Consider the following 24,890-nt stretch of genomic DNA (forward strand, 5'->3'; position numbering starts at 1 on the left):
TTATTCAGATTCAACAAGCCACCCCAGTAAAGTAAAACTAACCGTCATTTACACAATAGTTTAATGACACACGCATTGATTCTTTGGTTAGCGCCCACTAACTTCCGGTTAGCTGGTATATCGGTGTTCTTCGATTAGACGCCGGCCTTGTACGAACAGATAATAGGCTCGAAACTCGATGGAAAATTCTGTTTCCGAAATTTCAGGATTTACACGCAAAACAAAACGTGAGCCTTCTATGACGATGCAAAAATTTTAAAAAAATCAGCAACTCCGCAGTGTCCACGCTCTTTTATAGTCAGTGTTTCAAACTGATTGTGTTCAGAGGCGTAAACGATGAACTTATTGATTCCGTCAGCTACAAAACAAAAACAGAAAACAGGATCACTTATTTCTGATGCAAACAGTTAGAATATGTGAACCAACAGAAAGAAATAATTAAAACTACGAACAACTCCCACAACGTGCCGAACAAAAGTAAAGAAAACGACAAGTTACGCTCTCAATACCATCCTTTAATTCCATGCATCGTTTGGAACAAACAAACAACAACAAAAAACAAATGTCGCCATGAATAGACAACAAGACAAGCTCGGAGAGTTTTCGAACGAAAATAATGACGTCATGCAGTAAAACTTTCTCGCAGTCTCGGAAAAACTAATAAGGTGTAACATTATCAAAGTTTTCCTAAAAGAAAGCAGGTACCACGTTCGAAATGGCAAGAATTAAACGCACTGTCAGTCTAACATTTGTGCAACCTGATCAGTCAACCACGTCAGTAGACTGCAGTAAAAATAGCTGCCGACCCAAGATTCGTTTGTGACAGAACTACGCGTTCTTTACTACGCGTTCCTTCGATTTTTCTTCACTGCAGACAGCAGTCACCTGGGAGGCGCATACCACATACCGAGAAAAACAAGCTGCAGCAATACAATCGCCTTCTCAGCAATAGACTTAGGAATGAAAAAAAAAAAACACCCTAACAGTACAGGATATCACAGAAAAAAAAAGAAGGCACATTTTGCGCCGTCGGTTTAAATCACTAAAACAACTAATGATGCTCACGAGTACTTCTAGTCTAAATAGAAACGTGAAGTTAATTTCACATTAGAATCATTAGATTGACTTCACCGATCTGAAGCCAACATATCGATATTAAAATAAAATCGGCCGAACTTATGGCTGGCCATAAGCTACTCAAATGTTTTACGCGCTGAAGAATAAGCCAACAGCAGCTGAAAACGATTGATATACTTCGCGTGTAACACAGGAAATGTTTCTTCGGAGAACGTGTTCAGTTGTGAGACAAATTGTTTCCAGCTCACCGCTGAGCACGCTCGCAGCAAACATTTATTTGCGCAAGTAATTGCTGGAGGAATCGTGAATAATACTGCTGTTAGCGAAGGCGAACCCATAGCCAGGAAAACAGTTGCGCCATACAATATTGTAAGATCAACGAACAATATTTGTGCGGGCGAATTTTGTACACATATGCATACTCAAGCAGCATGAGGATGCTGACCTGTTGGAATGCTACAGTAGATTCCATATCAAATGTCAGGTTAAAATTAGTCTTGAAGCTCACTTTTCTTCTGTAGTGCTAACCTGTTTTTTTGTTTTTTTATCCCATTGGTGGTTCGCAAAATACACTTTATGTCACGTCAGTTACGACGCGACCAAAGAGTAAATAAGAATTGTGGATTCGCGCCCAGCGGTGGTTATGTTTTCTTTTTTTACGGTTCAGGTCTTGTTATGCACAACGATAATTCTTAAAAAACTGAAAACGCACTTCCCAATTAAATGTTGCGATATGAGAGCCACCTATTGATTTAACATTGTACCTTGCGGCAAACAGTACGTTTCGTTTTTGTTTTTCCCTACATGTACTCAAAGCAATCAAAACTAGCATACTGTCAACAAAAAAAAAAATAAACAGGTTGCTCTCGCTTTTGCAATTTTTTCTTTCAGTCCCAGAAATGTCTCTCGTTTCGATAGCTGCCATATTGTCTCCACCGATTAATGAGTTCCTTGCCTTTCAACATGGCCTCGCTCACCTGTAGAACGTTTCAATTTCATTACACTGTTTTATTGTTTTCAACGTTTTAATGACGCTATAAATCGCCCTTATTAATATAGCTACCTAACCTTCCTTCTGTTGCATGCAGGAACTCAACCACGTCCTCGTGTTGAACACAGGCCACGGTGTTGACAGCACAAGTACTTATAAGGAAAAAAAAAAAGAACATTTTGCGTCTGCGCACATGACAATGAATGCATTAGTATCAATATAGTTTCCAGCTTAAGCAGAAAAGTGGTGGCCGGCACCCTCAATACTAACCCACCCCCAAGTCACTAAACGATTGGGACAACAGGAGGCAAATACGTGTTTTATTATCTATGAGTGGATCTTCGCTTTCCGACCAACATGTGTCATCATCACTAAAAGTCGAAAGTAGCCAGACTAGCCGACAGTGCGAACCTCAGCAGCACCCTCGTGTGCAGCGAAAGGGCGCCAAGTGGACGATGCTTTCAAGGAAACCAAGCACAATATTTTTTTTGTTTTCTTTTAAGAGTTCACGAGAATAATGTCCCGTGTGAAAACAGGGAACTCCAGACAAGAAAACTTCAAGAGTGCGCATATTTCTTGCGGCTTTTTTTTTTCTCCTCTGTTTTCTCAACGATCTAGTTGCACAATAGCGTGGGCCAAAGATTAAGAAGTGTTAGAAGAGAAAAATTCGGTCACTCGGTTACCTCACTTTGCACTCAACTTACTCCATTAGGCAATAGAGGTTTCGTGCAGAGCACGCAACTGGTCATTAGGTCGCATAAATCAGGCCTTCGCGTGCTGTCTTGAATTTGTTTCCTGCACCCTTGACCCGGCTTGGCAGTACGCCCACGCCAGACACTTTAATTTTCGTAACGAGCCGAGAAGAAAAACCAGGACCAAAGAGTCTCATCACGCATATAACCAAATCCAAGAAAAGAACGCCAATACGCAGTGCGTTGGGCAATTCCATGAATGTTTCATGGGGCTAGAAGACCAAAGTTTTGCACACTTTGTCCACGCGAAATTACAGCGATATCTGCATTAAAAAAAAAACAGCGACATTCCACTGAATGATTGCTGCCTCCACTGTTCTTCCCCAGCATCGGCGACCGTTCCCAGGCTGCAAAAGCATTACGTAAGGGAGCATTAACGTCATTACGCCCTCAAGAGCTGGGGGGCTCGTAAAGTACACCTGTACTTCGCAATTAAAATTAAAATGAGAGCGGGAGAGCGGAGGTCTTCTTTTTTTGTCTTTTTTTAAACGCTTCGCACATTCTACACAAAACAATAGAAACGGAATGCCCTGTGTACCGTCGGAAAGAACGGAGACCTAAAATGGCTCAACAAGCTCGAACATATAAAAAATAAATTAAAAGAAACGTTGGCGGCCTATCTATAGATATATGCATCGACCTATTCACAGCCGGTCTAACTGCGTAGATTCACCACAACCTATAGGCTTCGTCTCGACTAAAAAAACAAATGAAAATGCGAATGTGTTGGCTCATAATTGACGACAAAATGCAAACGAAGGTGTTTTCCCGGTCAGTTTCCCGCAGGATCAGTAAGATCACGTAAGGTTATTAATATGCGCACCTAGCGACTGGGTTTATTAAATCGGTTGCTATAGTCAAAGGTTCTCTGAGCTTTAATGTACGGAACGTGCGCTACTAATCATGTGCTCGCGGAATCAAACTAAAGTCCTGTATAGCTTTCACTGCAATGGACCTTTTTGCTTTACAGTTAGAGACCGTTCCAGTAAATTTTTTCAGGCTGCGATAGCAACGGAATCGCACCACAAGCTTTCCACTCAAAGTGACTGCCACATCGGTTTGACGGAGGTGAACAATACATCGAAGGCGTTCTCCCTTTGCAGATTCGAGTAGTTCGCGCTAAACGCGTGGATAAAATGGCGGATCGACAAACAATTATTACTTAGGTAAGTCGCATTGTTTCGTGAACGGAGCAAAAGACGTCCACTAGCGCTAAGAACCCTCTTCTGTTAGCAAGCAAGTAACAAATTTTCGCAAAGACTGAACACGGGTCCCGGAGCAAGCCTCCGTTTCTGCATTTGTTCCCGCGCTAGGACACCGTATAAACGGTCTCTGGCTGTACGAGCTTAATCGATATCGGGCAGACGTACAATACGACAAAGCACTTCGAGAAAAAGGGTCGTCGAGCACAAACACAATAGCTTTGTACAGAAGGAATCGGCCACTGACGACTTCCGCACAGGAAACGCGAGAGGACCGCGAGAAATCATCACCGACGCACGAAGAAACGGAAGGAGAGAGCCGCCACGCGTACTTGGGCTCCACGCTATGTACAAAGACGGACATGTGGGTGCGCTCCAACCCCGAGATATTAAAAAGCTATGGTTCTTCTACACCGTTAGCTGTTCGGCGGCCCGCTCTTCTGCAGAGACGTCCACACCCACGGAAAAAGTCGCTGCTTCTGTCCTGGGAAGGAGGGGGAAGAAGCTACACTCTGTGATCTTACTAGGGAAGAAAGGAAAAATGGGTTCGGAAATGTCATTTTAAGCACACTGCGCATGCCGGCGACAGCCGCACGTAACGCAGCAACACCTCCGGCCTGGGAAACCAACAGTTCGGTCCAGTTGTTCCAACGAAGGCTCCACCTAGCGAGGAGTCACTGCTGTCCTCTTCACAGTCACTCACAATGCTTCACCTTTTACGAACAGTCCTTCCTTTCTTCGGGTGCAGACCGAAGCGGTTTTATTGTGTACACTTAGAGTTGATGCTGCACGACGCTGTGGCGGTATTTCTTGCCTTTCAACTGGAAAAGTGCACGATGAGACGCCTTGCTCGAGGACAGAAGAGAGAGGACGAGAACCCTAGGCCACATAACTAACCGGTAAGGTAAAGCTATAAATACGCCGGGATACAACTGTGAATTCAAGATGCAGCTTGGCACAGGGGTGGCTGTGAAAGCAAATAACTCGCACGGTTCCATCACCCTCGGCTTCTGTTAACATCGGAATTTACAGCTGGAGGCAAGTGCCGAGTTGTCGAAAACCATCGGCCACGTCTGAAATCCAGGAACTAGATCGCCTAACCGCCTTCCTTTTGTCTTTCTCTCTCTTTCTTTTTAAAAAGCAAAGCGCATCCTAGGTTCGCTCTCTCTTTAGCTTCAGTCCACAAGGGGCACTTTCCACGCGCAATGTACCACAGCGTCAAGGCGTTTATCACAGTTCCGTCACGGGTATCAACTTCAGCGGCTGGTGCGCCACCTGGCACATGCTGTTGTCATCGTCGCCGTGCGTCTTGTGGTACTGCGGCTCCTTGGTTCCGCTTCCCCACTTGTTCTTCAGGACGCCAGCGACGCGCTCTCGGAACCGGAAGCCCAGAGCCACGATGAGTGCGAACAATATTGCAGCAGCGGCCACGACACCGATGATGATTTGCCGCCTAAGCACCGCATCGTAGCAGCCCAGGTCTGCAGACCCGATGTCCCTCAGCAACTTGTCCTTGAGCGCTGGTGGACCGCCACCGCAGCGGACTTGCGATGTCTCGGGTGTCAGCGGCGAACTGGTCGCGTTTCGGGCACTGCACATGTTCCACAGCCACAAGACACTGCAGTTGCAGACCAGAGGGTTGTCCCTGAGGTCCAGTTCTTGCAGCTCGTACCATTCCAGAAGCGACTCATCGAAAGTGGTGAACCCGTTGCCCCGAAGAACCAGGCGCTTCAGGCCGGCCAGGCCGTCGAACGCTCCGGGCTCTACGCACCGGAAGTTGACGTTGTGCTTCATCTGGATGACCTCGAGGTCGCTGTTCTCGGCGAAGGCCCGTCGGTCGATGCAACGAAGTGCGGCAGAGCCACTCACTTCTAGAGTCCTCAAGTACTTTAGATACTGGAATGCCGACGACCGAAGTCTAGGGAACTTGTTTTGTCCCAGGTTGAGGTCTTCGAGCCGCGGAATGTCCTGGAAGGTCGCCGTGGGTACTTCTTCCAGCTCATTGTCATTCAGCTTCAACTGCCGCAAAGCAGAGAGCTGTCGAAACGCTCCATTTTGCACCGTCTTTACACCGCAACCGTCTAAGGACAGCGCTTCGAGCTGATTCAGTTTCAGGAAGGCTTCTTCGGGAATGTTGGAGAACATGTTGAGACCAAGGTCAAGGTTCAGCAAAAAGGACAACGGCGCGAACGCTTGGCTCGGTATAGTCACAAACTTGTTGTCTCGCAGCAACAGGGTCTTCAACTTGGACAGCCCTTGGAACGTCTGCTCCGTGACCCTGACCAGGCGGTTCTGCGATAAGTCCAGCTTCTCCAGCTTTCGAAGCGGTGCGAACACTCCAGCCGGGATGCTGTCAATGTAGTTTTCGTTCAACAGCAGTGTCTGCAGCTCTACAAGCCCGGTGAACGTTGTGTTGTCCAGCTGCGAGATCATGTTCCTCGCCAAGACCAGCACGACGAGGAACTTGTGCGAGCGGAAGTTGTCCTTACCCAGCGAGACTAGCTGGTTGTGGGACACGTCCAGATAGCGGAGGTTCCCGTAGACGCTGAATGAAGATACGCCGCTCTTGATGTGGTTGTTGACGAGGCTCAGCTCGCGAAGATTCGGGTTGAGCGTTATGGGCACCACGTCCAGGTAGGCAGAGTCGCACACCACTCGAAGGTTCTCGTCGTCGCAGACGCACCGCGACGGACACATGCCTTGCGCGCTGCTCCACGTCCAAGACGCCAAGAACAGCAACGGCAGCAGCGGTAGCCGTAGCGGCACTTCACGCGGGCTCCGAGGCATGGCTGGGGCACAGGAGGCACGCTGTCTGCTACCGCCTGCGATGTGGATACAAGACAGGCAAAGGCGTCAGCAACAAACCATGCAGCGATAGAGCAGCAAGCATAGCTACGGTGATACGCTAACATAAAGGCTGCCGACTAATAACGTCCTACTGGGTCATACAAACAGTCATTGAAGTAAAAGAAAGAACAACGACAATTTCTTGCTTAGGTTCGGACAAGCGCCCGCTCACTGAGCTAATCTTTTAGTCACCAGTGTTCCTGCGCAACGAATTTTAGTAATTTACACTAGCTTTAATGCAAAACAAGAAAAAACATTCGTTTAACTTTAGCGACTGTGCGTTCCCACTTGAATGAGCATGAGAGCCCTCACGCTGCGTAAACTATTGTCGGTTTAGTTTCATCGGGATTTGCAGTTGAAACATTGCCCGGCCATTTGCTTTGTTTCCTTTAACCCTTTGTTGAACAAGATGGCCCAACGGCAAGAGGATTGTAAGCACCAACGGTTACTAAAGTCGGCTAGCACAGCAAGGGCCATTAGAACCACCATAAGCGCAACTTTAGGGGGGAAAAAGCACTGAGGGATCCTTTATACTGCGCTGACAACGCAGCACCTACATTAAATCTTTTCATCATTAAGGGCGTGGGTATACCACAAAGTGAAGTGGAATTACATTTCACTCTCTTCGTGCATTTGCCTTCCGAACGTTTGAGCAGAACAATGAATCATACGGACCGAAAATGGCACCTTAGAAGTAAGCTCGAAGAGGAAGTAACCAGCAACCACTGCTTAAATGTAAGACTTAGTTGTTGTATCCATTGCTTAAAAACGATTGGATGCAAGCACTACAAGCACTGCGTCTCCAATGTCAACCAATGCCAACGCCAACCGATATACCGAGCGGCAACTATGCCGACCAAAACCCAGCTATATCTTAACATGCAGTTATCGTTTAACATTACTCAGATATGCTTTTGTTTGGAGGTTGGTTATTCAATGTTTAGTGGGTAAGAGCTGAGAGGTCTGAATCATAAGATATTTTATCTGAAGAGTAGCTTACGCCACAAGCACTGCAGAGCTCACACCAAAGAATCATGACAATGATCTAAAAAAAAGTTTTCTTATTCTGCTGCCTGATCGACCTGCATTTACGCAGATGAAAAGAGTATAATATGCTTGGAGCAAAACGGCGCGGCTGTTATGCCGTAAGTATACGTATACGGCGCCATCTATACAGGGCACGAGCTTTCGGGACAAAGAAAGAAAAAAATAACCCATTAGTAAAAGACAACGTGAACCAGGAACTTCACTTGGCCGACAAACTTGCGATCTAAGCGCAGATACTTAGCCAATTAGTTCGTAACCATGAGTGCCGCCGTACAACAAAGACGGTTTAGCGCCATTTCTCTAATGCCTCCTTCCTCGGGATCCACCCGCTCGCATTCTCCAACATCCCACCCGCCACCCACTACCACCCCTCCTCTCCTCCTTCCTGGGAGGAAGCGCGGAACAAGTTTCTGATAACAGGCGCGGCGAGTGTGCCGGTGCACCTCCACAACAGATGTTTTTTTTTTTTTCGCCTGCCCGCCACAGAGACAGAGCGAGAGCGTCTTTAGGCCCGCTCTAATTCCTTTCAATCCGGCTCGCAACCAGGAACCTAATGGTGCCTCCAATCCATTGTCATCACAATGGTGTCGCTCTCCCCGCCTCCCGGAGAGAGCGCAGCGGAGACGGATTAGGGCCGAACATTCATCTTCATTAGCCACAACCGTGTGTGGTGCGGCGGCGCTGCCGACGAACCAGGGATAGTTATTCGCACTCCTCGCCAGTCCCTCTATTCTTCTAGCTATCACTCAACTTCTTTGGAAGCCCGGTTCCCACTCCCGCCCGTTTAGGTTTCCTCTTCCTTTCTTCTGTTCTTCTTGGGCCAACTTTCTTTGCCCAGTAGCGGCCAACACCTACGCTGAGCAGTCATCCGCCTTCAGATAAAGGCGTCGGGCCTACACTGCCGCCGCACATCGTTAACGCCTTCCAATGATCTCGGGAGCCTTTCTTTTTTTTTACGCACCCGCAGCCCGACGCTAAATGAGCTGGAACATCACTTCCTGATGAGGCAGCGCGATTCTCGAGGTTCCCCGACGGCCGATGCTAAAACCGTGTCCGAGTCGCCAAGGAAAGTAGCGAGCAGGGAAGCCTACAAGTGTGCCGAGCCCAGGGATAATTATCTTAACGCGAGAAACCGAAATCGTTTTTTTTTTTGCACACGAGACTCAAGTTGCTGCTTCAGCAGAACGCCTGCAGGTGATTCACGAAGCATCCGTTAGCTGACCGTTCACTTCTACAAGCGCCGAGATTGCGCGCGCCGAATGAATCGGACAGGTGTATGTTTTTAAGTTGCTATAATACAAAAATTCAGAAAATAACAACAAAACCTAAAGCTACACTTACTAAATGAAAGCTGCGCTCAATACTTCCTTTCTGCATCGACATTCCGTTTTCAGCATGTACCGCTTCCTGATTATTATGCCTAGCAGGAACGAAACTTCAAAATTCAAACCGATAATGCCTTTCAGCAGAAAACCGCGAGTGGAGATATTGGAGGCAGCGAACTTTGTCGATTTTCTTTCTTTTAATCATTTCCTTAACGCACGTTCGCATCCACGAAAGCTCGGTTTTACTCCTCTGATGACTTCGAACGCGTTATTTCGAAAGCCGCCTATCGCGCAAACCGCACATAGATAGCGGCCATTACTCCCTCGCCGGAAAGCCGTTTATCGCCAGCGAACCTCTCGGACAAAACGGCTTTGTACGCGACGCCGAAAAGAAGGCCGAGACAGAGAGGAGCCCACCCGTTTAGTTTCACCAGCTCGAAGGCTGCAGCGGCAGCGTGGCATTCCTGAAGACGGCGCCGGAATGCCTTGCAGCAAAGCCGCCCGCCAAGCTGCCCGTGCGCTCCCTCGCTTTCTTGTTCCCGTTTAAAAAAGAGTCGGTAATGAAGTCTGCCCACGTACACTGCAGTCGGAGTCGCTCCGTCTTCTCCGCGCAGCTCGCGAGCAATGCGGGAAAGTATGTTCGCCTTTTTTTTTTGTAATTTAGTGCAGCTCAGGGCTCGAGCCCCCCTTGGCAGGACCGGGTAAATAAATCGGTATTATTCATTTCCCCTTTTACCGTTCCTTCCCCTTTCTCTCTCTCTTACCCGACGATATAAAGCAGCGTTCACGCAAGCTCATAACCGAGAGTTCTTCCCCGCGCACTGCGGCGATGCGGGTGTTAATTTACATCGGCGGCTGCCGGAGAATTTCGAACTGGTACGACAGTTGCCCGGGGCTCGGGACGAATTCCCCAAAGCCATGGTTGACCGTTCGCTGAGGACGCATATTCTGACATACGGGGACCACTACGGCATGTGCGCCCGTGCCCTTACTGAAACGCACGAAACAGTGGCATGCGCTTGCTTTTGTAAGGCCACCAGGTTAACGGTTAAGCCCGATGGCCTCTTGCGGGCATTAAGTCTTATCTATTCCCCGAAGTAGAAACGGGAGACAACAATAGAACACATGAATTCTTGTCCTCCTCCATCTCTGACCTTTCACTCACAGACACAAGATTTTACCATATATATATATATATATATATATATATATATATATATATATATATATATATATATATATATATATATATATATATATATATATATATATATATATATATATATATATATATATATATATGAACTCCAACAGTCACCGAAACCAAGGGGCACATGGGGATGTTTCTATTTTTAATTTGTAGTGCTGATCAATGGGAGAAATTAAAAAATAGGAACATTCCCCTGTGCACCTTGGTTTCGGTAAAACTTGGCTTAGTTCATATGCTTGTCAAACGAGCCCCTCGTTTCCTTTGCCTTGTCTGCTTATATATATATATATATATATATATATATATATATATATATATATATATATATATATATATATATATATATATATATATATATATATATATATATATATATATATATGAACTAGTGCAGCCCCAAAGAAATCATCCCCGACTCGCACCGTTCCTTCGGTCTGCAAAAACACTTCTGCTCGTATCAGAAAAGGTAAGTACTGAATATTCTGTTTTCCTGTCCAGTCCGAATACTACAGGCACGTACAAAAATTTAAAGCAGTAACGTGCAGGAAGCATTGCCAAAAGCTACGAGTACAGAAAACACCACCCACTAAAAATATAAAAGCACCTGATGCACACACAAAATACGCAGCTGCATCACTTCTGGAAGCGCTGCATTCTGGGTGATGAATAATAAGAACCAGCATGCGCACAATGCAGCAAAGCATTTAAGTCGGGAATTCTTCGAGCGCACAGCGCATTTTCTTCGCAGGATGCTTCGCCTCAGTACACACGCTGGTCCCTTTCTTTCGTCTTTTTTTTTTTCTATAGCTCCTGTTCCCTATAGCTTCTCTGGGCCTCTGTGAAACGGGCAATTCGCTGTGCAGAGAACGCCACGCCGCATTCCACTGCCGAATCGCACTGTCCTTGGATCTTGGATAAGGAGGAAGAAGATGGGGAGGACCCGTACCGCTCATCACGCGCGTTCCCAGCAAGGACGCCTCTCTCATAAAGGCGCCAAATTCGGACGGGCTCGCTCGAGCAGCGTTCATTTGACGCCCGCCTTTCACTCACTCTCACTCTTTCTATCATTGTAGTCTTCCAAAGAGACGATGAAAATGGCTGGCCGGCGAAGAGGGTCCCTTCTCAGTGCAAGTCACCCGTGCCGAATGAATGCCAGCCCAAGGCGGAAAACTTTCATTAGCGCACAAATACCGCCAGCTTAAGTTCTCCTCGCTGGATTTCCATGCCGGCATATCGTCTTGCCGACGCAGACCTCCCCAGCTCTTCGTGTGCAATATACAAAGGTTTTGCGCTTCTTTCGCGCACTTTAAAACTTTCCATTTGGTAAAAAAGAACAAGAGCTTGCAAAACTGCGCACGAAGGAACGAAATTTGTTTATTTTATTTTTTTGTAAAGTTAGTTTCCCGTAAACCACCATCCACGGTGCAAGGCACTGTTCACCGCATCCTTTGTTCCGAGCGCAATGCACCGAGAAAAGCGAATTCCTTCTCTCTCTCTTTTTTTTTCACAACGACCGAGAAGGCGTGCTTATGCGGTAATCCTTCACTTTTCTACGTCCTCCGCTCCAATAATCTCAACGTTCATTTCTGGAACGTCGAATCGCCCCAAAGAGATACACTGATCACCTCGCGTTGCTCCAATAAGCATTACAGCGGCAGCTATAATGAAGGGCGCTGCGCCTCTTGAGCAAGCAAGACGCCAAAACTCACACAGCTGCTATAGGCTCCAACGTCGACGCTCTGAACTGCCAGCGCACCTTTCGCCGCGAAAACATTAGCGGCCTTCCTCCGAATCGCCGCGGCAGCCAGCGCATAATGCGACGCAGTCATCCACCTCCTCGTTCAGCAGCTGAACACCGCAAAACATTCCCGCCTCCGCACAGTCAGCACAGCCGCCGCCGTGCAATTACAATCCGCGCGCGGCGCCAAGAAAAACGTGCCGTCCCCGTCGTTATATATACACGCGGGTGCTGCCGCACATCTACTACCCTGCTCTTTCGGGCGGGCGGCTCCGTCTTTCGCGAGGTGATTAACGCAGGCAAACTACAACTAGGCAGCCTCCTACACCGACGCGGCGCTCGCTTCCATTGCGAGTATTTTTTTCCCCCGGAATTCAGCGCTGTACCCGCTCTCTCTCTCTCTCTCTCTCTCTCTCATCTCTCTCCTCTCTCTCTCTCTCTCTCTCTCTCTCTCTCTCTCTCTCTCTCTCCACAACACATATACAAAACGCGACGGAGCAAACCGAAAGCTCGGGGAACGGGACGGTGCTACTCCGCCATCCCGCTTCGCTAGCGGGGTGCGCATCGTTCTTCTGCCAAGCGGTCCACACCGATGCACGTATATGCCCCTAACTACCCTCTACCAGCCTACCAACCCGTCGTCGAGCCTAATCGCTTCTTCGCCGGAATCCCTCATCAACCTAAACTCTTGCTTGCCCTCCGGGCTCCGTATACGTCTCCGAAAAAGGCGGAGCGAGAACTTGTTCTCCGGGGTGCTCGCCGCGGGACTCGAGGCGTTCGCGAGAAAGGCGTTCCGCATTTTTGGCGCAGTGGCGCTAACGCGAATGGCGCGGCACTTAACCCCCGCTTGGCCTAAATAAACGACAGCAGGAGCAACAACAGCCATGACGACGCCACTTAAACGCCTTGCGGTCTACCAGCGTAACACATCTGGCAAGAGAAACGGGCGACCAATGGTGCTGGGATGCAGGGGGGGAGCCTCAAATGTGTCGGCGACGGCCGTTCGCTTAGAATAGCCCCACAAAAGCACTGCGGGATGTATGTTGTTACTTTTCCTTGACAGCTGAAATGTATCATGATACGAGTGTGGACTTAAATACTATTCTGATCATATATAAACTTCCCTTGAGCGTACATCCACCGCAAGAAAATGAGAATAAGAAGAAAAAGTGAAGCACAGGACACCTAAGAGAGGAAGTACAGTAGACAGCACGCTAATTCAGTACACCCTTGTAGACCGGTGTGATATAACTTGACGGGAAAAAACAGTAGAAAACAAAATAACCTTCCCGTTGCTCAGAAGCGGAGTGAAGAGTGATCTTGAGATGCACGGCACTGGAAAGGACATGCATCTTAAAAGAAAAATATACGTGGAAACATATGCGCACACGCAGACTACAAGTAAGACTTAGGAAACATGTTAATTAAACACAAAATGTATTTTAATCAGCACGTGATGTTTCTGGAAATTTGAATCGCACACACCGCAGTATTTGCTTCCAGCACAGTATCGACTGGGAGACCGCTCGCTGGTCCTGCTCCACTGTGCCAAGTGAATGGCAGCGTTTAAAACGCAACTGCGCTGCTGGGCGAATTGTTATTGAAATTCGGACAGCGCTGTAGAGTTCTTCCGGCGACTCAGATTACGAGAATCGCGAAAAGAAATTCATGCGGAAGCGTGTTTAATTTTTCGCCCATTAACAACGGACTGTCCTGCAGTTCCTTCCTTCATTTGTCTGCTTTCCAGGCGGCCCTTTTCCGCAACTAACAAAGCAGCGCGTTTTTTTTTTCCCCGCTGTTCTGCCTCTTAAGTAACAAACGTAGAAAAAAGTAAAATTCTAGTGTGCACTTTGCGTGTCTGTACTCACACCGTGAAGCGTACGAGAAAAGAAAAGAACACTCGCCGTATAACGAAAGAAACTGGACGAGGGGAATATACGGGAGATAACTAATTCCAACGCATTGCGCCCGGGCGAGGACTTTCAAAGCGCGGGATTAACTAAACCGAACGCAAAGTTTCGCCAAATCCATCGACATTTTAGGATTACGCGAGAGCGCAGTAAGAACGCATGCGGAATGCGCCGGCGATGACTTCATTAGGGAAACTAGACGACATCTTTCATCCGAGAGCACGCTGCCGCCGTCTGTGATAGCGTAAAAAGCAAGGGAGGTCGAACATAAGCAAAGACGAGTGAAAAGAAGATACCGAAGACCGCCTTTAAGAAATGAAACAGGCCAGACTTATGCAGAAACTATTTGGCTCTATACATACGTTGGTTCTCTGTTTCTAGTCTCGTCGGCTAGCGTAAGAGCTGAGTGCTAAATTGTCTCCTTGCTTACAGTTCACGAGCTTTGTATACCTTTCTCTGTGCAATGCGTTTCTTTTCTTCTGTTTCCCAAATTTTCCTTTCACTCGGTGTATGTCGATAGATCGCCCAGTATTTAGTAGGCGGGAATGCAAGTACATGGCGAACAGACTTGATGCTCTTTGCCGGAAGAAGGTCATTAACCTGTCACTGGAGACCCTCGCCAAACCCCGCGGAAGGAACAAAGGAACGCCCCTTGACATTTCTGGGTTGCGCGAGCCTCGCGCTTTCTCCAGTCTTTCAGCAATAACGGGACACGCCCACCTAAGTGCGTGGTGCGCTAATTTACATTTACTGGTGCGCTAATTTACATTTAAAATTACGTTACGCTGTTCGCTGCTGCAAAGTTTCGCCCAGATAGGTGCAGTCAAACCCGGCCTGCCCTTGAGCAACAGCTCGAAACGCGAGCACGACGTCGACAGGTGTGAAATTACCGGAAATATGCCAGCAGCGGTATGAGGAGACAAAATCGAAGTTGTTACACAACTATAAGTAACTCACCGGCCGAGAAAAAAAATGCTATTCAGCACCATCAGAATAGGAGGTGCTAAGTGGCTCTTAAACATCAAAGGACTCCTAAGCGACAGATTTTGCTGTTCCAGTCGCACTTTCTGAGCACTGACTAATGTCTTGGAACGCTGCCGTGCGCTATTAAGCTATTAAGCACGTTTTGAAGCTACTGTAACATCACGGTAGCGTTACCACTGGCAATAATTCAACAGTATTAGCTGGACGCTGAAGCCATCGAACGTGCAGATGAAATTAGCGGTCTGTCTAATCAACACCGCTCATGTCCACGAGCCCAATTCAAGAAGCTCAAAACCACACTTGGGTCCAAAGCCGTTGCGAGTGAGCAGAATTACTGAAATGACCTTTCATGCGCCTAGAGTATGCGTGATTACGCGCGCCATCTCTCGCCAATCAACAAAAACGGTGTCCAACCGCCACTTTAAAGCGAACATCACTCTACCGCCGTTAAGGCGTTCTATCCCAGACCATCTATAGCCATGTCAGCTTCCCAGGAAAAGCGTTAACAAGCGGTTCGACAGCTATGCGAAACTGAAGCACCGAATGTTCGCATATGGAAGAGCATAGAAACAGTGGGCTCCAGACGTTAACGTTAGATTTCAAATATTGTAATGACCCGCCGCGGTGGCTCAGTGGTTAGGGCGCTCGGCTACTGATCCGGAGTTCCCGGGTTCGAACCCGACCGCGGCGGCTGCGTTTTTATGGAGGCAAAACGCTAAGGCGCCCGTGTGCTGTGCGATGTCAGTGCACGTTAAAGATCCCCAGGTGGTCGAAATTATTCCGGAGCCCTCCACTACGGCACCTCTCTCTTCCTTTCTTCTTTCACTCCCTCCTTTATCCCTTCCTTTACGGCGCGGTTCAGGTGTCCAAAGATACATGAGACAGATACTGCGCCATTTCCTTTCCCCGAAAACCAATTATTATTATTACAGCCTTCACCAAAGAGAACAACAGCCGATAGTACCTCTCGCACTCGTCGCAGATTCTTCAAGTAACGATACCCCCCCCCCCCCCCCCCCCCCCCCCCGCCGTCAACAAACCGCGAGTCACGTATCGGCGTCCGTCGAGGCTGTCGTGTATACAGCGCGTATTTTGCAACAATCGCGGGAGTTCAATTTCAGAAACGAACCTCGAAACCTTGCGCAACGCGAGCGGGAGTAATAATGCCGAGGTCGGAGGAGAAAAATACAAAATGCGCCCAGGATGAACAGGAACTAGGCTGCTGCATTATTGGAGCATTCGCGAACGCTGGGGACATTTTGGTTAGTAAAGCTCGCGCGCTGCAGGATTCGCTCAGTTATAATCTAGAATGCATGAGCTGGGCAGGCGTACTACGGCTCACGTTGCGTAGTCCAGGAATCACGAAAAAAAAAGCGGAACAGAAAAATACCTAAACAAAACAGAGTGCGGCCAAGGGAGGCGGATAGTTGCGTGGCGGGGGATAACCACGCCGAAACTTGGCTCGAAAGAAGCGCGCGCAGCAACGACCGAATCATCAAAGCAAGTAAGTCGAGCCCACGGGATGGAGATTAGAGACTGATAAGGTGCTTACGGGGAGGGGGAAGGCCACAGAGCACAAAACGTATACAACAGGAAAGATCGGTGGCCGACAAGAGAAGCACGGCTAACGGTCGACGCTGTAGAGTAAAAACGTTTGCAAGATATCAAAGACGACGACAAGGCTTCGGTGGATTAGCCCAAAGAAATACACAGAAAAGGGGAAGGGATGAGAGTGAGAGAGAGAGAGAGGGAGGAGAGATTTAAAGAGAAAGAGAAATAGGGCCGCGCTGACGCGCATCACGCGGCGAACAAGGCAAGCACAAAAGCGACCGCGGGACGAGCGACCGTAATCGCTTCCGACGCCAACGACGCCGCCGCAGCCTTCCGCGTCTAAAGTTACGGCATCCGCAACCGAAGCTCGCGCGGCAGGAAGCAAACAACACACGCGCGCACTGCCTGCAGCCGCGACACCGTCGTCCTCGCAGAGCTTATATTAAATTCCGCCTTTACTTCGTCCCTAGCTCGTGCTTACTTTATTTTCTTATCACTCGTGTGAAAAAGCGTCGCGCTCTCGTCTCGCCCGCAAAATGCGTTAGACTCTTCTTCTTCTTCGTGCCCTCCTCCTTCGGAGCTTTTTTGCTCACTTTAGGCCGTTCGGGTAGCACGCCGCAACACGGCGCGTTTCCCGAGGTGACGTTCAAGCCAAAACTCGTTGAAGGAGCATAGATTTATTCCGCGTGGCATCGCGCGCGCCCTCCGCCGACGGCTTTTGCGCGCCAAAAAACGTACCTCGCTTTCGCCTGCCTGTACGGGGCGCGCTATAAAATGGCCTGGACATGCGATGGCTGATCTCAATCCCGGTGACGAGCAGCGCCCGGTTGCACGTTGAAGGAAACGACAAAGCCGGCGCGGACGCTCGTCATGTAACAATAGCGCAGATATGGCCGCTGTTTTATATAATATATGCACTCTACTCGTTTCGTATCGCGTTTCAAGATCAGGGCCTAATTTTTTCTGACGCTAAGTTGACAGGACTTTCGCCTCCGGGGCAGTGCGGCGCAACGCGAGATCTGACGTGCGATGCTTCCATTCCCGGCCCCACTATTTATTTACTTTTTTTTTCACGCGTTGGTCGGCGGCGTTTCATAATTTGGCGCCATTACAAAGCGGCGTTCACGTAAACGACGTTAGCCGATCGCCCGCGGTTACGCTGTTACAGCCTACAGGGCCCATTTGGCACGGCCTCCGTTCGCTTATGAGAAAGATACGATAATTTTTGTTGCCATCGTTACCCTCTTCACAAGCAATTCTCGATTCTGAGTCGTTACAGTAATGACGGCAGGAAGCGATGCAGTGTCAAATCGGGACCACCGCAATTTTTTCCGGCAGCAACCCTAACAGCGAGACGTCTTTCTCTATCGAGGGTAATACTTCCCACACTCGCCGAGGATCGGAGCCCTTTTCTTTCGTCGGCCAGTTACTTCGATATTAATCTATACAGTATGAAGTTCTCACTTAATGATCACTTTTTCCAGAGCGTGCCTTACTTGCATCATAATACCCAGATTGTTTTCGTGGCGATAACTACAAAGGAGGAAAAAAAATGAATTGCGAGGTTTACCGTCCCGAAGCTATGAGGGACACCGTAGTGAAGGGCTCTGGATTAATTTAGACACCCCCCCAGGTTCCATAACGCGCGTTGACATCGGGGGTTTTTGCATTTCGCCTCCATCGAAATACGGCCGCTGCGGCCGTATTTCGACCCCCCCACCCCCCGCGTTCTGCCTGAGCAATGTCAGCAATGAACCCCAGGTGGTCTAAACTAATCCGGAGCCCTCTACTACGGTGTCCCTCACAGCTCATGTTTTGCTGCGGGACGGGGTCGAACCCGAAACGCTCGGACCATCAGCTAAACGCCGAAGAAACTAAGCCATCGCTCCGATGAAAAGCTAACAGCAAAAATGGTACACTCGACGGCCAACTCGCTGTGAATTTTCCCTCGTACTAGTTGCTTTCGCCCACAGGAATAACATTTCAGGAAAATGCGTGGCGTCCGCTTAAAGTGGACGACCCGCTTCATCTGCGTAGAAAGCTGGATCGGAGACGCACCTTGTCCAGTTCTTGCGTTGGCAAAACCTGGTACGCACGTGTGCTTCACTATTTAGATGCCACAGTAACGGCGAAAGTAAAACAACGTCGATAAAGCAGTTACGAAAGTGAAACCAAAGCGTGACAAGCGACCTCACTGTTATAAAACAACGAGTGAACTCAAGGAACGACTATGTCGAGAAACTTGATGGCCAAATATTGTCCTCAACGGATGATCCTTTATTCGTTTTGGGTGCAAAGTAATACCCGCCTCAGTGCGATATAGTGCAGCGCGCATAAAGTTACAGACCTTCTCTGAGCGAGGGCACATAACTTTTCTCCGCGAAGCCCACCGAGATTTATGACCTGCGTTCCACACATTGGCCCCGACCCAAGCAAGGTACGGAGTGAAACACATCCAGCCCCAAGATGAAGGAAAAATCGAAGTTCGCGCGGACATCCCCGCGGGATTACTGCTGCATGGAGGAGGAAGATGGTGAGCGAAAGGGAGGAGGAGGAGGAGGAAAACCATTTTGAATTCAGAAACCGCACGCCGGCGGACCGCTCAGAGACCCCGGCCATTGAACAGCACCCTCCCCCCCTCCTTCCCCCAAAGTCACACGGGGAACCATGCGTAACGAATAGAAGTCTATATTTCACGCCCGCCCACCCCGCGTGCCTGGGCATCGAGAATTCGTATTTAGTATGCATTCCTGATATCCCGCTACGAGGTTCTGCTGCTGGAATTTCCTTTTCAAGCCCGCCAAAGCGGTTACTCAGGCGGGCGGGGTAAAGAAATGGAAAGCACTAAAAAAAAAAGCAGATCACCTGTGCCAAGCCGGATAAAGAAAAACAAAAACTTTTTTAAAAAACAAAAAGAAACAGCGAAACGCGCACGCGTCGCCGAAGTGTAAATAAAGTGCGTTGAAATGAAATGTTTTATATATTGCACCGAGCCGCCGTTTATTGGTCTTGTTTATGTTACACGACGCCGTACCTTCAAGTTCGTAGTGAAGGGCTTCATAGCGCGGTGCATCGGGCAACAGACTAACGTGCTTCGAGGTATACTAGCACGAGCGTGCGGCACGCCGAGCGCTCGCGGCGTTCATTGCAGCAGCAAAACGCGGGGAGCAGCGCCAGGAGAGAGGGACATGATTTATGAAAACGACTCCTCTCGGAAAGGCGCTAACTGTCGGCTTTATTGGCTTCCGAGAACTTGTGTTTTCGAGCAAGAACTATTACGCACGTCGTGCCGCGGCCAGAGCGCGGAGAAAAACAACACAAAACAATAGGATACAAAAGCGAGGCGAAACTATATGGGAACAAAAGGCTGCAGCAGTATAAAACTGCCTCTCTTTCGCTGTGGCGCGGCAGTCGAGTGGCTGTGGACAGCGCCAAAAGAACTCCTCGAGTGTTGGCGCGTAATCAAGATTAAAATCACGTAGCCGCGTTGCACGTAGCTGGGACGACGAGAAAGAAAAAAAAATGAAATGCCGCCTCGTAACCAGCCTTTTTTCACACCTCTTTCTTGTTCTGTGCCGCACCTCGCGCTCGCCGCTGCAATGTTGTCATGCCGCGCTTAGGGGTGTGGAACGCCATGAAACAACCAAATGCTTCATCGACGGCCAAGGCGGGCGCGGCACTCCCGTCTGCAGCTCTAGTGCTGCTGCTTCTCTAGAAGAACCTTCAGGGTAATCAAGTGCTTTGCGATGACGAGAGTTAGTTTCGTAATTCTTGCCCGCTTTTCCTCGCTTTAACTGAGCGGTGGGAGTATTCTGCCGGTCTTAAATTCTCCCGGACCATGCCCTAAATGTCGTACCTATGTTTTATCGTAATGATCATGCAGCGATAGGCGCGTAAAGACTGCAAAAGGTGCCGTTCGGTAATGTAACGAGGCTGCGTAAGTGTGCGAAGGCGGAGGCAGTAAAGACTGGAATGCCTGATCGACAGCAGCGCCGGCCACCTGATGGCGGTATGCTGTCAAGTTTATGTGCGTCATGAGGGAAGGCACAGCATCTCCCTGGGCTAGGTGGGTTCATCGATTTTGGATCTTCTTTAAGCTTTCCATGCCGTCGATGCGGTTAACAAGCACGGAAAGAGAGTAAAGTCGGACAACGAGGAGGCGTGGTTTGTAGCAAGCAACGCAGTGTTGCTCAAGCCGGTGCTCCATAAACACGCAGGTAATCTGTTAGCAGCGTAGTTTCCCTGCCGGATAATTTGCGTGGTTACAAAGTGTTTTCCGGTCAGAGAAAAGCTCTCGAAAACGTTCAGTCATGTATCCCAAGAAAACTACGCGCACTAGTTAAAGAAAGAAAGAAAGAAAGAAAGAAAGAAAGAAAGAAAGAAAGAAAGAAAGAAAGAAAGAAAGAAAGAAAGAAAGAAAGAAAGAAAGAAAGAAAGAAAGAAAGAAAGAAAGAAAGAAAGGAAAAGCTTTGCACTTAACCACAATGGCTACATCGGCTTCTGTTCGAGCGTTCCTCTTAAAACGGCGTCAGTAAAGGAATGCAAATAGTTCTTAATCGTGTGTTTTAATTAAAAATAGCTGCTTCCATCAAAAGTGTAGAAATAAAGTTTAGAGCTATCTCGAAGAGGTACTGGCCGTCGATCCCAGCACCTCTCGCACCGGGAATAGCCTCACCTGATCCCCGCACTCGCGAGGCGCGCGTGTCATCAAAGGAGCCCATTTGCTAGCTATACTGTCAGAGGGCACACGATCGCTCAAAATGTTTTCCTTCGAAACTTTCGTCAAACCAGCTGGTCTGCCTGTTGTCACCACTATTCAGCGCTACATGAAGCCGATCTTCAGGTACCACGAGATAGACACGTTGTGCGTTGCGTGCGGAGAGGAGGAGGAAACGGCTGAACACTTGATACTTTTCTGTAAAGGGCTTCACCCTACAGTGGAAAGCAGCGGGGCTGATTTATCCAAGGCATTGGGGTTTAGGGACAGTGAAGGGAAAGTAGATTTTAAGCGGGTAGAAGTAACCAAGCGAAGGTTATCTGATTGGTGGCTAAAATCAAGCCAAGAGTAAAATTTCATAGGTCATCGCTACGTGGCTTGAGCCACCGCCCGATTAAAAGGGTTCAGCCGCATCCACCCATCCATCCGTCCGTCCGTCCGTCCATCCGTCCGTCCGTCCGTCCTTCTTCAACGCCATCGACACCGGTATATCCGAGAGAGAAAAAAAAACATAAAAAGGGAGCCATTTAAATGGCCCGAATATACAGAAAACAACGTTGCGTTTGACGTCGTCATACGTACACGTTAAATACAAACACACAAAAACAGGTTGTGATAGTTCGCTGGCTGTTGAACGTGCGTTAAGCCAGAGACACGAAGCGGCATTCCAGTAAGGACGCAGCCACATCGGTTTGTATGGTAATGAAGAGGCGGACACACTGGCCACGAAGCCCTCGACGAAGCGATTCGGCCCAATTCCACTCCACTCTGCCAAGCATATCAGAGATTCCCTGAAGCTGCTTTCCGGTCGCCAATCTGCGGAGGAGGCCTGACGGCACGGGGAAAACAATCTCTTTTGCATAGTATTGGCGCACGTAACAAGTACTGCCGTCTGGCTGCAGCGACGCAGACACAAAGGCTCACTAAGGTCGCAGCTGCCGTGATTTCAGTGACAAATGACGTCAGTGGGCGCGTTGACCAATAGGTAGCCGCAAATTGTAGCGCATTGAGACTCTTGCTTACAGTGCGACCGCTACGACCGCAGTCAGGACGTACCTTAACAGAACGGCTTCACCTGAATTTGACGCACGTCAACAGCTTTCTCCCCAGAGAATAGCATGCCGCCTCTACCGATTCACAAGACGGAGAATGCCTCGGAATTCTCTTTCAGTCCCAGTTATCCTCTACAGCAAGCAGCGAGGCTGGACCAGAGCGCTCTTGACTAAAGAAAATACTACGCTTGAGTTCTACAAGATAACAGCATTTTGGCGGAGGCAGGTCTTGAAGGAGAGTTTATTTGTTCATTTATTTATTTATTTATTTATTTATTATTTTGGATACTCTCATGGCCCACACGGCATTATTGAGGGGAGTGGTATATAGAAACGAAAATAAATTGGTTACAGGAGGCGGTAACGCATGCAGAAAAAAAAAACAACTCTGCACTCAACTTACAAAATGAAAGATAACAACTAGAAGAAATATGTCAGTCGAAAAAACTGAAACAAGAGAATAAACACATATACCAAAATGGAAACATTCACAGAAAGATAACTCGGAGCAAATTGCTCTGAAAAATACAATATTACGATTAGCGCAAATATTGAACACTCAGATGGGCATATTGCAGAAGGCTATACACAACAGAATTCATGAGTGCAACGAAATGAAACGCACAGAAAAAGTGACTATGGTAAGCAATAACATACTGACAACTTCCTTTTAAATTCTTCAATTCGTAAACAATGAACGCAACGTGTGCGGGTGTTGTCGAAGCTCCTTTTTGTGTCTTTGTTGACACGAAACCGCGCTCGCGTTACCATATACGTAACTGACGTCTTATACCACGGAGAAAAGTTGTAGTTCATATAACATTCGTATAGTCTAAGAGGATACCAAGTTGGTTCTTCGGGTGCATATCATGATGATGATTTTTTTTTGTTGTGTGTTGTTGGCCTCAAGAAGAAAAAAAACATTTTTTTTTCGGCAATGGGTGAACGGCCAACCATTGAACAGCGACCAAATAATGAATGCCGAGAAAAAAGGAAAGGCCTGAGAATATCGAAAGGTGAATCAGTGAAACTTATGAACAAGTGAAGAGGAAAAGTGGTCTTCCAGAGAGAAAAAAAAAACGAATATTAAAAATGACTATCAGATAATACAAAACGACAGCCATTTTCCACTCCCTTAATCTGTATCTGACTTTTGACAATAAGAAAAGCAGAAGTCGGGGTAAGCACTGCCTGGATTCCAGGATAGGATATCATTCACATCAGACCAAGATATCACAAAAAAAAAAGAATAGACTGAAAAAAATCTATTCCCAACCCATATTTGACTGCAGGCGCTAAAGTTGATGTCAGTTAACCAGCAACAAATTCACTCACTGATTAGGAAGTATTAATGGTTCGTGACTGTCCAGTTAACGTGCGCTGGCGAGTCAGGAAAGCCAAAGATTCGATAGGCACCGAGGCGCCGTAATATTAATTAACAGCTTTATTAAACAGATTGGCGGTTGATGGATGAGCAGCCCCTTATCAAGAGGGTCGTGGTGAGGAAGTGGCTGCTGGGTGTTGCTTCTGAAAGGGGAGGCCTCATTCTTTGAGGTTACACACAGACACACGCCGCTTTATTGGAGGCTTCGTGTCAACAGACACCGCATTTCTTGGGAGGGGAGTATGGTATAGCCCTGCTTTCGCAGTAACATTGACAGGACGATCATGAAATCTGATGCGAGAAAGCTTCAATAGCAATTGGATTTACGCTAGATGATTGCTCTGGTGATTTTACTGTAACGAATGCTCATTTGGTATGAGCTGCGCAGCACCCACGCAACAGAAAAATCCCAGCGTTGTCAAGCCTTTTCCGAAAGTCATGTTGCAGAGATTACTTGTTTCCCACTTCCAGTGTGCATGGAAGAGCACTGGAAATGAGGGTGTCTAAGGACGCTCTGTCCTGGGCTTATTTTATTACGAATGAACGCAAAAAGGTTAAACTTGAATCTTCATCTCATTTTTGTTCGTTTTTTTCTTTCTTTTTTTTCCCGTGATGCACGACGAAGGCCAGTGGGAAACTGGGACTACAACAAACGACGTTCCTTATTAAAAAGTTTCAGCACTCAAGTGAAACGTACCAGACTCAACGATGCTTCTAGCAGTTCATGACTTCCACGAGTACAGCAGTTAAGGAACAAAACAAAACTCACTTCCATCTTTTAAGCAGCGCTCCCGCTAGCAGCAATCCCCAGGAAATTATTACTGAGCAAATAACGGGCGAACAAACTTTCAGTAAACTTTCAGTATTTATTCGAGCCCGAGTCCTTAGCCACGCGACCGGTCGCGCACGAGAAGCAGTCGCAAGCGCTTCCCGGCAACTGCACGTGTGCGCCGTGGTATCACAGAAATGCGCGCGTTGTTTCAATTCAGCGTTATTTTACCCACACTATGAATAAGGGCGAGATGGAGCACTGTGTCTAAAGAGTTTCCAATATTTTCCCCCAAATGTCCCCGCGAAAGAACCTCGCCAGAAAGAAGCGAAAA

At 48.0% G+C, this 24,890-nt stretch overlaps 1 protein-coding gene across 4 annotated transcripts in view; it reads right to left on the reverse strand.

Moving 5' to 3' along the window:
- Positions 1–494: 494 nt before the first annotated feature.
- The window catches only part of LOC144125365 (uncharacterized), a 220,291-nt gene continuing 195,895 nt past the window's right edge, over positions 495–24,890 (reverse strand). For all 4 annotated transcript variants that reach the window (XM_077658682.1, XM_077658679.1, XM_077658678.1 and 1 more), the window contains one exon: positions 495–6,844. In XM_077658682.1, the coding sequence (XP_077514808.1) occupies positions 5,253–6,809 (1,557 nt within the window). In that variant the 5' untranslated portion in view covers positions 6,810–6,844 and the 3' untranslated portion in view covers positions 495–5,252. The remainder of the gene's footprint in view (positions 6,845–24,890) is intronic.

Source organism: Amblyomma americanum, chromosome 3, assembly GCF_052857255.1.
Source record: "Amblyomma americanum isolate KBUSLIRL-KWMA chromosome 3, ASM5285725v1, whole genome shotgun sequence".
NCBI lineage: Eukaryota > Metazoa > Arthropoda > Arachnida > Ixodida > Ixodidae > Amblyomma > Amblyomma americanum.